Source organism: Lactuca saligna, chromosome 5 (genome assembly GCF_052625555.1).
Source record: "Lactuca saligna cultivar CGN05327 chromosome 5, ASM5262555v1, whole genome shotgun sequence".
In the NCBI taxonomy this organism is placed as follows: Eukaryota; Viridiplantae; Streptophyta; class Magnoliopsida; order Asterales; family Asteraceae; genus Lactuca; species Lactuca saligna.
Genome location: NC_136421.1, coordinates 56,956,951 through 56,971,445, shown reverse-complemented (window position 1 = coordinate 56,971,445; position 14,495 = coordinate 56,956,951). Strand labels below are relative to the sequence as shown.

The window sequence follows — 14,495 nt, the reverse complement described above, 5'->3', positions numbered from 1 at the left end:
TGGCAAAGCAACTCGTCGAGTTTTCCTTGTCTTAACTCATTCAACCATTTTCCAAACAAGTCTAATGCTCCAAAATATATATCAGGCCCCCTAGGGTTGAGATACCACATAAAGTTGCTAACTTTACATCCATGCTTGGCAACAAGGGGATAAAACACTGAAGTAAAGCTTATTATGGGACTCAGGACATGAAGGAGGGCCAATACTTAAGAAAGTTGGCAACTTTAAGTCCATGGAGGCCATGGGATGTCCATATTTGAAACCATAGCCTCACAACATGCTCAAATCCAAGAATGGTCCCAAAATAAGCTAATAAACTTTCAAAAGAAGAGATCTAGCAAAGGGATGATCAAGATATCTACTCTATACCTCCAAATGGTTGCAACAACAACGAGAATCTCGGATCTAAAGCTCCTACCTTCAACTATGCACCACTAACTTCAAACACCTTCAAGAAAAACACCAAAGAACACTCTTTAAACTCTCACCCACTCAAAATGGAAGATAAGGCACGATTTAGGGTTTCTCTGGACTGAGGGGACGATGAGGGAGGCTAACAATGAGAGCTAAGTCCTTTAAATAGGGTGCAAACCCTAAAAATTAGGGTTTTCATGTTCAGCCTTCAACTTGTCGAGTTGGAGCCTTCCAACTTGTCGGGTAAGTCTTGAAGATACGCGACCATTATTAACTCATCACGACGAGTTGGTGCCTCCCAACTCGTCAAGTTGCCCTGAAAGCATATGCAAATATAAAGCTTAAATTCATGCCTGAAGGTTGGGATGTTACAAAAAACATAAGGTGTTGTTTGTTTTTTTGAAGCAAAAATTCATGAAGTCTGCGGACCACCTCTGCAACCCTCTGCAGTAGAAGAGGTGGACCAAACGGCTGCCATATGTAATAAGAAGCGTGTTTGTTTTTTTAACATCTGCATGCTGCTGCAGATATTAAAAAATTAAAATAAACTGATTTTATAACCGAAAATAGTTTTTTAATACCAAAAATTTAATAATGTATGACATTTCAACAAGAATTTATGATATTTCAACAAAAAATATGATAATTTCAACAAAAAAATATAGGTATTTTAGCAAAAAATAATGATATTTCATCAAGAAATCATAATTGTTCAATATAAAAAAAACGGAAAAAAATTCAACAAGAATAAACAAAAAAAAAAGCAAAAAAATAAGATTTTAACAACATATAATCAAGATTCCAGCAAGAAAAAAAAGAAGAGGTTGAAAGAGGCAATATAAGTGTTATGTGCTAAAAAGAACACGCACATATATTTTTTACTCTGAAAACTTCTAAAAAACAAACAACTGCGATATTAAAAGTGTTGCGCTGCACAACAATAAGAACTCTGAAGAAGTTTTTTTTTTTTATAAAAAACAAACAACCAAGTGATTTTTTAAACAAATAGAAAAGTTTATAGAGCTAAATTGACATTAGCCTTTTAATAATAAACAAAATAAACCTAAGGGGTGTTTGACAAAACATCTTATTTGCAGTTCCACACCGCTATAAGCTAAAAAAAATATTTGGATAAAAATAACTTATAGCAGCGACAAACAGCTAATAAGTCATTTTTTTTTATAAGTTAACTCCTTAACTTATTACACTATGTTTGACGGACTAGCTGAAAAATTAGCTGCTAACTTATAAAGTAGCTGCCAAAAAATAATGTTCCGTAAAAATTAGTTAAAAAACCCATTAAATCCAATTAAAAAAAAAACAAACAACTACCCATCGACACACGCACCCAGCTACCCAGTTTTAGCGAAGTGCCCCCAAACTTTAAGATAGCCTCACAGGCTCATATCCTTTAGACCCCTCGAACCCTCCGAGAAAGAACGACATCTCCAAATGATGGGCTCATTCCGGAAACAATCGCAGCTTTCAAGAAGTGTATCTTTCTAATCTAGCTCTATACCCCTTAACGCTTAAACCCTTCATATCCCTTGAAAATTTCTTTACCATAATCTTGTTTTTGCTCTTTTTGGTTCACTAGAAGCACTCACTGCTTTCTTGTGGATTGTTTTTGGCTACAGAAACAAGGTAGGGGATGGTTGGGCCGGAGCTTTCAGCCGGAAAACTTCCTTCCGGGACTCGTAATCGGTTTCATTTTTGGTATGTTGTTGGATTTATCAAAACCGATCAAAAGGACTACTAATTCAATGAGAAAGGGCAGTGGATTTTCATCAAATTCAAGTAATCCTGATGAAAATCTCAAAATGGTTTGTCTTTTCCCATCCCCATGTTTCATTATCGCCCTTTTACGACTCTCGTAATAGCAAAATTTCATCTTTTTATGCTAAACATAGTTGTTTGTCCATTTTTTTGTTATAACCCCTTGATAATTGCTAATAATAACTTATTCCCATGATTTAGTTTTAATATCGGAGGTTTCTTGATCAACATGTTGCTTTCGACTAGTGATATACTTAACTATTGTAAATCTCTGAATTTTTTTCGGAAGAGAGAATACGTTTTTATCTTCAGAGCCTTTGTATTTTGAGTGATAGTTTAAGCATTTCCAAACTAACTTGCTATAAATTGCTTGCTGATGTTAAGTTTTTTAATGGTGAAAACAGTTGGTGTACCATGATTTTTTTTTGTTTTGATTTAGGTTCTTGTTGTTAGACAAGATTTGAAAATGGGACAAGGAAAAGTTGCATCTCAATGTGCTCGTAAGAAACTTTTTAATAAGTTGATTGTGTAACAATTTCCTTTAATCAATTACTTGATTAATTAATTGCTTTTTTTTGGGAATTGCAGATGCTGCGACTGGTTTATATTCTAAATTAATGCAGAGGTTCGCCTTTTGATCCTATTTCTAACTTTAAGTCGTCAAATTATCTAGTATACATTATTGTTTATGATCTCTATTATATGTTTTATATATATACTTTAATGAGATTAAAATCTATATGGTTTTTAAAACATCAATTTTTGGATGTGGGGACTAAATAAAATACATATCTAATTAAATGTTCTTTTTTTATTTTTTTATTTTGCTAATTTTAGTCATCGGAATCTTTTGCATCGATGGGAGTCAAGTGGACAAGCAAAAATAGTTGTCACGTGTAAAAATCAACAAGAAATGTAAGCAGGTGATCTTTTTAAACTTCTACACATTATTTTCAGAACAATAATAATAATTATTATTTTGATTATTATTGTTATTTTTTATAATTATCAGGAATAAGCTGCAGGAAGCAGCCGAGGGAACTGGTCTTCCAACTTATGTTGTAGCTGATGCAGGACGCACACAGGTATGATTTTGACTATTTTTGGTCAAATATGTCTAAATTCACACAAGTGTATTTTGTTTGTGAAGATGTACATGCTTTTATTAAAGATTAATCGAAATAATTCAAAGATATGTCCTTGTGTTTTCTTTTAAATTTAACTAAATCCATGACATTTTTTGTATCCACTCTTTTGGCTGTTTAAAATCAAAATGCACCTTCTTCGTAAATGGGGGGAGTTTTTTTTTTTTTGGGACAAATTTGTATGTATTTATAGGGAAAACTAGCACGTAGAAATCACACATTATAATTATCGGAATACAAGAAACTCTGATTATTTATTTTTATAGAATCATTTTGAGTCTTTTTTTTTTGTTTTTACTTTACACAGGTTTTGGCAGGGTCAAAAACGGTTCTCGCCATTGGTCCTGGTATGCTATATATATTAATGTTAACTATAAACTAATTTAAAAGGTTGAATGTTACTTTTTGTTTTTTCTTTTTCCAATTTATTTACCAAAGTATTTTTTTTAAACAAAATATGCAACCACGTTTTATTGTAACCGGTTTTCCTAATGACATGACACCAGTTATATGCTTATTTCCGCGACAATGTTTCACCTTTTTACCAAATTTCTTTGCAATGGACACGAATTATGCAACTATGTTTTAACTTGTTAAACATGTTACAGGTAAAATGTTGCATAATTGAAATGTGGATAGTGTAAAAAATAACATTGTTGGATAAATTTGGAAAACATGTGAAAAGTTGTTGCATAAACAAACATTAAATCCTGCCATGACACTTATTTATGCAATGAAGTTGCATTTTTTGCAATGTATGCAACAAAGTGGATCTCATACAAATTTATCCGTTCATGTTTTAAATGGTTACTGGTTTATGCATTGTTTTACCAAAAATGGTTGCATTAATTGGTAAAGAAAGTGCAATTTTTTTTTTATACCAATAAGTGATAAGCCCTTTTGGCTAATTCTTGATCTTGATTATGCAGGGTACAATTCGATTGTTGATTCAGTAACAGGGAAGCAGCGTCTCCTTTGATGTCAAAGATTATGTTGCTGCTCATAACTCAATTGTTTTGTAGCATTTTTCAAGTATTTGGGTTTAAAGGATTTATTAATGTTTGTAGAGCCTTATCACATGGTGTTCAAAGATGCTGTTTATGAATAGGAAGAGCTTGTTAGTCAAATCCCTAAATGTAGCTTTTTTATGCCCTAGATTTTATTTATGAAGCTAAATAGTAGCTTCTATGATGTGGGTATGTCTTTTACTTCTTTAAGGTTCGTTTTGTTTTGTATTAGTTTTATTTCTCCCTTTTTCTCGTTTTTTTATTGGTCTTCGTTTCTTGACCCTTTTAGGGAAAATGATTTGATAGGGTAAGATATTTTTTGAAATGTACATATTTAGTTATTATTTTTTTATTGTAAAATAAACCCTTATACTTTATTTTTTGTAACAATACAATCCTTGTGATCGGCTATACCCAGTATACCAATCATATACGAATTTTCTTTTAGGGAAAATAACTTGATAGGGTAATATACTTTTTAAATTGTACACATTTAGTTTTTATTCTTTTTTTTTTTTTTTGTAAAATAAACCCTTATACTATATTAATATGTACACATTATGTTATTTTCACCGGATTCTATTGGTTTTGCTGATGTGGAAGCACAGGTGGCACTAAATAGCAATTAATTAGCTTAGTCACCGGAGGTGGGTGATCCTCCAGCAACAAGAAAAGGGCGGCGACCCTTCTCTTTCTCGCCTCTCTTTCTTCCGGTCGAACAACAACAACCAAACACCCTTTAAATGTTGTGTTTCTCCGATCTGTCTCTCTTTGCCTCCATCTTTGAGATATGTTGCCAGAAAAAGAAGAAAGAATCGACGAGGGGGCTACCAGAGCAGCTCCTCGCCGCCAACTACCGTCTGCCTCCCCCTTCGACCTTGTTGTTTTTGCCATCATTCCTCCTTGCTACCATTGATGTGTAGGAACACACAAAGGAGTCGTCGGAGATCAGGGTTCTCCCTCTTTTTCATGATGAATAAAAGTTGAAAAATCTCGTTGTGGATATATGGATGCCACCTGGGTATTTCATTTCAACAACATAAAAGAAAGGGAAAATGACTTGATAGGGTAAGATACTTTTTGAAATGTACACATTTAGTCCTTATTATTTTTTATTTTTGTAAAATAAACCCTTCCATGTCAGCAAAACCTATGAATCCGGTGAAAATGACCTAATGTGTACATATTAATAAAGTATAAGAGTTTATTTTACAAGAAAAAAAGAATAGGAACTAAATGTGTACATTTCAAAAAGTATTTTAACCTATCAAGTAATTATCCCACCCTTTTATGGCACTTTGTCTTTCATTTTCATTTTCTTTTGTTTGTGCTTATAGAAATTGGCAAAATTACATAATATAGCAATTATATGTTAATGACACGACGAAAATGAAAGTTTGAAAAGTGGGGACCGTGTGGGACCTTATCTTACCTTTGCAGTTCGTGATGTTTGTTTCATGGACCTTATGGTCATTTTATCAAGGCGCATAAGATGATGTTATTTCAAAATATATCCTCTATTATAATAAAACAATACAATTATGCCACGTGGCAGTTGCTAAGCCCCTCCCAAACTATTTTTCCCGCTCAAAGTTTCCAAGTGAAGTTCTCATAATGCCCTTTTTGCCTCTTAGTACCCGATACGCCTTCATTCTCTCTCTTCATTGGAAACAATTAAGAGTTTCCAACTTCTGTGCAATAAATCAACACCCAAATCATAGAGATTGTTGAAGATAATCATTTCCAAAATTATTTATCAATTTCTTTATTTATACGATTATAGTTATATACCCATTCATTTTAACCCTAATTTTGTTATTAGAAATTGAGTAGAGTCGTGAATCAATATCTTAGCTGATCCCATTCAGTCGACAATCATATTGCCGTCATCGCTCCCATACCCTGAGAGATTTAACAGGTGCAATTTTTTTATTTGTAGCGGGGGTTGTGGTTCAAGGCATCTCATCTACGTCTTTACTATAAAGATTTCATTCACCTTAGATGTAGTGTGTATCTCTTTGCTGGAATTTAAAAAAAAAGGTAAGAGAAATGTTCAATTCGACCTAAATAGATGCAATACTATGTAAACTTATGTCATGATGGTACAAATGGTTTTCCCGTAATCCATCATCTGCAAAGGGGATGTAGATCTGTATGAGGTTGTGCTTCAAAATACTTGCACTAGGTCAGATATGGTGCTTCATAGCAGTCGGTTGAATTTTTTTCTTCAGGTATATATCAATTATAAGCAATCATTTGGGTTATTCTACATATAATCACACTTTCTTTTATTTTTCAGCCAGAGCTGTTGTAAAATGTAAAAGTTTATAAGGGGAAAAAGGTTCATTATTCCCTATAAATTCAGATTTGAGGTTTGAATTCTCATTGTCTAAGTGGGTAGACGGATTGATGGGGGGTATGATGAAATATTGGTTTGCTCTGATACACTTCATATGTGGTAACCATTATATTGTTCTCCCTATTTTTACTAATTTCAAATGGAGTATCAAAGGAGATTTGGTGTTCTTATGCTTTTGTGTATGTATCTAATCTTAGATGAAGCTCCTTGTTTTTCTTCAATTATGGTCCACCAATAATCTAAATCGAAGGCTACTATGAAGAAAACTGGTAGGCATTATGGTTTTATTTATTTATTTTTGTATATTTGCTAGAGGTTTCACATGATTAGATGTATTTATGAAGAAAACTGGTAGGTGTTATGGTTTTATTTATTTATTCTATATATTTGCTAAAGGTTTCACAATGTTAGATGTGTTGGACTTTTCTCCAGTAATTATGTTTTTATGTTCTTGGTTTCAAATAAATAGCATTTGTTTCAAATTTTGTTTTTTTATTATTATTTCTATGTTAATATGAAACCATATAAGTTGATCTGTTCATATGTGTATATCATATTTGCAAAATTCTTGTGACTAAATGTGTATATACATGGTAATTTGCTTGGATTAGGTGATAGAATTAAGCTATAATTGTAAGGAAGAAATGGGTTCAAGAGATCGAGAGATAATAATTGTTAATTATGCTTGTATCAGGTATACTTGTGAGCCCATTTTCACCCATGACACTCTCAATGCTGTATCTTACTCACTCTTTCAATGTTTTAAGAATCTACCGATTGCATCATTCTAGATGAGAAATCATGCAAGGAGTAGAAATGATTCTACAAAACAGATACCTGGAGAACATATATACATATTGCCCTTAGAAAAGTTATGTAAATAAAATCTCCCATAAATTGCAACTTTTTTCCCAACCCAAAAAGATGGAACACAATTTTTAGTTCACTAAATATTAAACAAAAAACATTGATTAGAGGTAGGGGTATGGGTAAGTAAACTGTTAAGACGTTGATCACAAACGACTAGATTGCCCCTGGCTTTTTCATCCTCTGCTCACGCATTCAAAATTGGTTGTTGTAAATTTGGATGATGCAAGTTAAAAGTATAAAAATAGTTTTTGTTATGGTGTTTTTGTATTAAATTGTCAAGAAAGATATGACATCAATTCCATGGATTTTAAACAATATGGAGTCGAAAAATGATCTATTTATTAAATATTTTCACATCTGTCACTTTATCAAAGACGTGCAGTTCTTTTTTGGTACTTTGTCAAGGTGAGGTGTAATTTGTGTCTCTGACTTTTCAAGTTGCTAATTATTTTGTAATATTATGCTTCTTTTAAATGTTGATTTACTTTTTGCTACCTAATTCGTAATATATTTGTGAGACAGTTTGTTGTGCTATATCTCATGCTTTTTTCAAGTCATAAATCATTTTCTATCTTAATTTTATATTAATTATTGATTTCATCTCATGGCCATAAATTATTATCAATTGATTTTACATTATTATTGAAAGTCATAAAACATTTTTTTATCTTGATTTTCAATAGTATGATATTTTAATAAAAATAATTTATATTATTTATATAAAGTTGTCTGCCTATTTAAATATTATTTCCCTTTTTTTGGTCCTATTCTGCATTTGGCCCTAGAGGTGTAAAAAAACGATTTTGTATTTAAATCATTTAGTTGTATGAAAACCATTGTGTTATCTAAAATGAAAAAAAAAAAAAAAAAAAACTAATGTAAATGATTATAGTTTCCATAATGAACAATAATTACAATCATAACCACTTTGAGAGATAAACAACATTCATGAAAATACTAAGGATAAAGAAAAAAAGATAGCTTTTATAAACAAGTACGTGGACATGTCATCAATAAAATACCACTAAAACAATTTAGGCATTTTTTGGGGCTTATGCTCGGTTCAATTATAAAAAGCCACTAAAACAATTTAGGCTTTTTTTTGGGCTTATGTTTGGTTCAATTTTGATTTCTTAAAGATAAAACTAAGTTAAAATCAGATTTGTACCAAATTATTTAAATTCTGGTAGTGGTAGTATCAGAATTTATAATTTAGTTTTTAAGAGTTGTGAGATTTAAATGCCTAAATATCTAAATTTTGGTAGTATCATAATTTATAAATCAGATCTGGTAGATTTAAATGCCCAAATATTTGATTAGTCATTATAATTTCATATTAACTGTGGTTTCCACACCACGCGTTAGTCTTCTGATTTATAATATGTTGCGTTATACAAACTCATGACTTTTATAAAATAGGTGGATTTATATGTGTAATTAAATACTTACAAATTACAAAGTTATTTAAAAAAATACAATATTACAATTGATACGTTTTTCTAAATGAATGATATATCACTTTATTATATAATCAATTTTTTAATTATATTTAAAATTATCATCCGTGGGTTCCACGGGTTTTAACCTATTTTTTAAATATATGGTTGTTTTTGTGAATAACTATTTATATAAATATATTTAATTTGGTTCAACAAAGTCGCATGGTGATGAAGAGTATATTTGAAATTGAAAAATATGAAAGCCTGGAGGTGGGTGTGATTATTTTATTTTTTATTTACCATTGAATTTGTTCTTTTACCTGTACTTCATGATTGTAAAAAGCAAAAAACAAAATCCAGTGAAAATAAAAATAAAAATAAAAATAAAAGACATTTAGGGGTTTTGAAGGCAAAACTTAGATCTAATGCAATGAAGAAATAAAAAAATGATTGGTATTGAAGATTAAGGTCCGGGTTCATTTTAGTGACATATCTTAGATAATTATATAAGGGAAAATGACTTATGAGGGTAATAAATTATTGCGTTTGTTTTCGTTTGATCACTTTTTTTTTGTACTATTTTTACCATTCAACTTGTTTGTGATGTTTACAAAAACCATTATGACCTTCTATTGTAGGTTTAACCGGTCAAGTTGAATTTTTCGACCAATATATGAACTTTCTAGTGGATATATGAACTTTCCGGCGAAAATTGAAGTTTTTTTGAAGAACTTGAACTCAAAGCTGATGAAGGTTCATCCATGGAAGAAACGAGGATGGTCTCATTTATGATTTGTAGATCTGGAAAATAAAGAAGAAAATAGAGAACTCATTTCAAGGATTCTGCCATGGATGTAAAAACATAAGAAGGTGTGTGTCGGATCTGATAACCCATATCTATTCTCCTGTTCATCATCTTCCTAATCACCCATTACCTCCATCGTCACTTTCTCAGTCCATAAGACATCAAAACAAGAAGCACTGTTTGCCTTCCACTTTAAAACGAGCCAAACACCACCTCCTTTTTACCTGTTCATCATCTTCCAAATCACCCATTACTCGAACCACCACCTGATACAAACCTAAACCCCCTTTCTTGTCAAGCAATAACCGACAGAAATCGTTTGTTTCTGAAATCCTTGACATTGTGCAAATCGATTTGTGTATGCAAGTCTAAGAGAAAATCATTTGATTTCGTTAATGGGTTTTTAGATCTGGGTTTGAAGGTTCATCTTTTTTTTTTCTTTTGAAATGGTTTGAAGGTTTTCCATAGAAGAAACAAGTTCAAGATGTGCTAGTCTGATCTGTATGTTTTTTTGGTTTAAATCATTTCAGTAAAAGATTTAAACTCATTGGAAAAGTAATGTTCGTCGGTGACGCGCCGGAGAAGATGACCGGAGAGTCGTTAGAGATTACCTAGTTGCCGAAACCTTCAATTAACCGGTAACAACGATATTTTTTTCCACCTACAACAAGTTGAATGGTAAAAAAGATTTAAAAAAAAAAAGCAACCAAATGAAAACAAAGCCAAAAGTTTATTACCTTCGTAAATCATTTTCCCATTATATAATTATATTTGATGTGTATTGATTTCTACTGAAGTATGGTGTTCTAGTTTGAGTTCCGTTTAATAATATGGATTTGGTTTTTTACTTTTCTTTGTATTCATCTCTTTATTTTCTACATTTGATATGGGTTAGGTATTGATGTTAAATCATGATGGTGATGGTGGTGGTGGTTGTTGATGTTCGTGAAATAAGAACATAGTTTGAATGTTCTTCAAATTTATCAAAATAGTAAAAAAAAAAAGTATGAATACAATTAAAAATATGTAAGGTGTGTTTGGTTGTGGAAAATTTTCCAGTTTTCTAGAAAAATTTTCCAAGAAAAACGAAAATTTTGAAAATGCGTTTGGTTCGTTCAGTTTTCTAAAATTTTCCAAGAAAATGAAAATTTTCAGTTTTTCAAATTGTATGTAAATTAGAAAAGTGATTTTTACATTTTTCCAAAGTTTTCCAAATTTCTAAGATGAAAAATGAAAACTCTTCCAATTTCAACCAAACGCGTTTTCTATAATTTTCATTGAAAATTGAAAGCGAAAACTCAACTTTATTTTCTGATAAGATTTTCTTAAAAAGTGAAAACAGTTTTCCACAACCAAACGCACCCTTAGGGTGCGTTTGGTTGTGGAAAATTTTTCAAGAAAAACGAAAATTTTGAAAACGCGTTTGGTTCGTTAAGTTTTCCAAAATTTTCCAAGAAAATAAAAAATTTTAGTTTTTCAAATTGTATGTAAATTAGAAAAATGATTTTTACATTTTTCAAAAGTTTTCCAAATTTCTAAGATGAAAAATAAAAACTCCATCGGTTTCAATCAAACGCGTTTTCTAAAATTTTCATTAAAAATTGAAAATGAAAACTCAATTCTATTTTTTGAAAACATTTTCTTAGAAAATAAAAACAGTTTTCCACAACCAAACGCACCCATAAAGTGCATTTAGTTGTGGGAAAATGAGCCGTTTTCAGGAAAAATTTCCAAGAAAAATGAAAATTTTGAAAATGTGTTTAGTTCGTCTATTTTTCTAAATTTTTCACGGAAAATGAAAATTTTCTGTTTTCTAAAATTACAAAGAAGTTGAAAATTTTTGGAAAACTGATAATCATTGTTTTCCATATTTTTCTGATTCCAATTTTTTTCTAAAATATAAAAACATACTCACTCCCACCCCATCCATCTCTACCTACCCCAACCTTAATACCCCCCCCCCCCCCACATACACACACTTACGCACCCACACCCACACCCACACACACACCCATCCTCACCCCATCCCCATAAACACACACACAAACCCACACCTACCTCCATCCCCACCCCCACAAAGATACATACACACAACCTTATAAACACACCCCCACCCTATCACCCACAAACACAAACAACCACCCACCCACCTACAAACACACACTCGCACACCCACCCATCCAACACCACTGCCACAATTACCAACCAACCATCACCACCACCACCACCGCCGCCATTACCACCACTGTCACAATTGTTAACGCTATCACCACTGTTTGTCATCACCACCACCGCCGACCCGCTAATGCCACTGCCCCCACCCACACCCTACCACTACTATCATTTTCTAAAAATGAAAATCGATAAAAAAAAATACACATCTAAACACATTTTCTAATTTCTAAAGCTGAAAATGAAAAATGAATAAGTTTTAACTAAACGTGGTTTCTAAATTTTCCAATGAAAAATGAAAACGAAAAACGAAAAATGAAAAGGGAAAATGAAAAACAGAAAATGGAAACTATTTTTCCATAACTAAATGCAACCTTAAATTTGACTGAAAATCCATATGGATGTCATGCTAGCACCACATGGGTAGATCTCTTGTGTTGACCAAAATACCAACCGGATAGACATATTTATCATTTCCTATTTGAGAAAAAAGACATTTTTAGCACAATTTTTAACAGCTTAAGGACTTAGATTATAAAAAAATGACGACAAGCATATTGAGGAAAAAACTAATGGTTGGTTAAAAATATTTGTGAGAACTTGGAACTCATAATTAGAGCTTGCAAACTCATAATTAATTCATTATTTTTGAGCACAAAATTATCAATCTTCTCCAAATGGTGCATCTAAGTCATATTTAGGTTAAAAAAAGATTTGATGATATTTTATTTTTGTTTTTTGGTTTTTTTGTATAACTGTTGATAAGCACAATCAACAGTCATATAGACTGCAGATGTACACAATCAATAACCATATTGACTGCTGATGAGCAATTAGCAGTTCATATGACTACTGATTGTGCTTATCAACAATTCATATGACTGTTGATTGTGCATATATACAAATTTTGAAAAAAAAAATATCAAATCTTTTTTTAATCTAGATATAGATTAGACGTACAATTTAGAGAAGATTTGTGTTTTTGGTTTGAAAAATGATAAGTTGATTATGAGTTCGCAAGGTCACAAGTTTTTTTGGTTCGCACAGTCATATATATATATATATATATATATATATATATATATATATATATATAATTCGAAAACATAGATATTTTGCAAAAATACAAAAATATATTTTATTTTATAAAAATCAAACACATATATACTTGGTCATAATATTTCGTTATAAAATCTATACATAAAAATATTTCAGAATGTTTTTCCAAAATAAATGAAATGACATGAAATTGAACTTCAAATATTAACCTAAAAAACATAACCTAAAAACGAATATATAAAAGCATAACCTAATATAAAAGCTAAACCTATACACCTAAGATAGTTACAACCTTCTCACGCATCGCCCGCACACCTTACATTTAGGCTTTTGTTTTGTTCTACACATGGTTTATCAAACATAATACATAGAGTTTCAAATACATGTAATTTCTTTGTATCATCTTATTTGTGGTTTAGTAAACTAGATTTCTAAGGAAGTTGTTCTTTTATCTGCTAAATCTTTTATTTGTATAAAAAAAAAAAAAAACTAAATCCGTAAATAATATTGGACTGAATAAATTGTTAATTGCATTTTGTTGTTTTTTTTTTCTAAACCAAATCAACTGTTTAATTGAGAATGAATTGTCATTTTACCCTTACATTCATGAAAAAACACGATGCTAATTAATTTTGATAGGATAACGGCTCATAAGAAAAAAACAAACAAATAGGCAAATGGTTAATGTCTTACTGCATTAAATCATATATTCTTTTGGCTTATCCCTTAATTCACTATGTACAAATTATGTCAAAAAGAAAAAACAGTTATATATAGTTGTGCAAGTTCAAATACACACCCTACATATATAATAGGGTAAATTACACGAATGATCCCTATGATTTAGGGTAATTTACGCATTTGATCCTTAACTTATTTTTTTAACTGGGAATGTCCTTATTGTTTGTTTTTGTTATGCGCTTGGTCCCTGTATTAGATAAAAATAATATTTTGCCATTGATATTTTAATTTATTTAAATAAACACACCCCAACTCCACCCTCCTCACCTTATCGTACATACCCCATCATTTTTCCATATTTTAATAATAGTCTTTTTAGGTAAAACATAGACGAAACGCATAACAAAAGCAAATAGTAGGGACCAAGTGTGTAAAAAATAAACAGTAACGATCTTTCAAGTTAAAAAAAATAAGTTAGGGACCAAATTCGCAAATTACTCCAAACCATAAGGACCATTCGTGTAAGTTGGTATAATTATACAATTTATTATTTTAAATGGAAGTGTGAAAACATAAAGTTTAAAAATTCCATCCTAGTTCGATTCAATTTAATAATAATCAATTAACCCAATTTTGCTTAAATTGTAAATAAAAATATTTATTAAAATTGTTTATGTTTCATTAATATTATAAAATTATAAACCAAAAACAAAAATTATAACAAATGAGATTATAGTCGGCCCAGTTTGTTGAGTGCGAAGTGGCCCA

At 31.0% G+C, this 14,495-nt stretch overlaps 1 protein-coding gene across 1 annotated transcript; it reads left to right on the top strand.

The window, feature by feature from the left end:
- Window positions 1-1,754: 1,754 nt before the first annotated feature.
- LOC145045271 (Peptidyl-tRNA hydrolase II (PTH2) family protein) lies at window positions 1,755-4,573 on the top strand. The gene is made up of 8 exons (XM_078993608.1): window positions 1,755-1,908; window positions 2,052-2,237; window positions 2,630-2,690; window positions 2,779-2,815; window positions 3,028-3,105; window positions 3,203-3,275; window positions 3,643-3,682; window positions 4,265-4,573. Exons 1-8 carry the CDS (start codon window positions 1,867-1,869, stop codon window positions 4,312-4,314), a joined length of 567 nt encoding a protein of 188 aa, XP_078849734.1. The 5' UTR covers window positions 1,755-1,866; the 3' UTR covers window positions 4,315-4,573.
- Window positions 4,574-14,495: the final 9,922 nt, after the last annotated feature.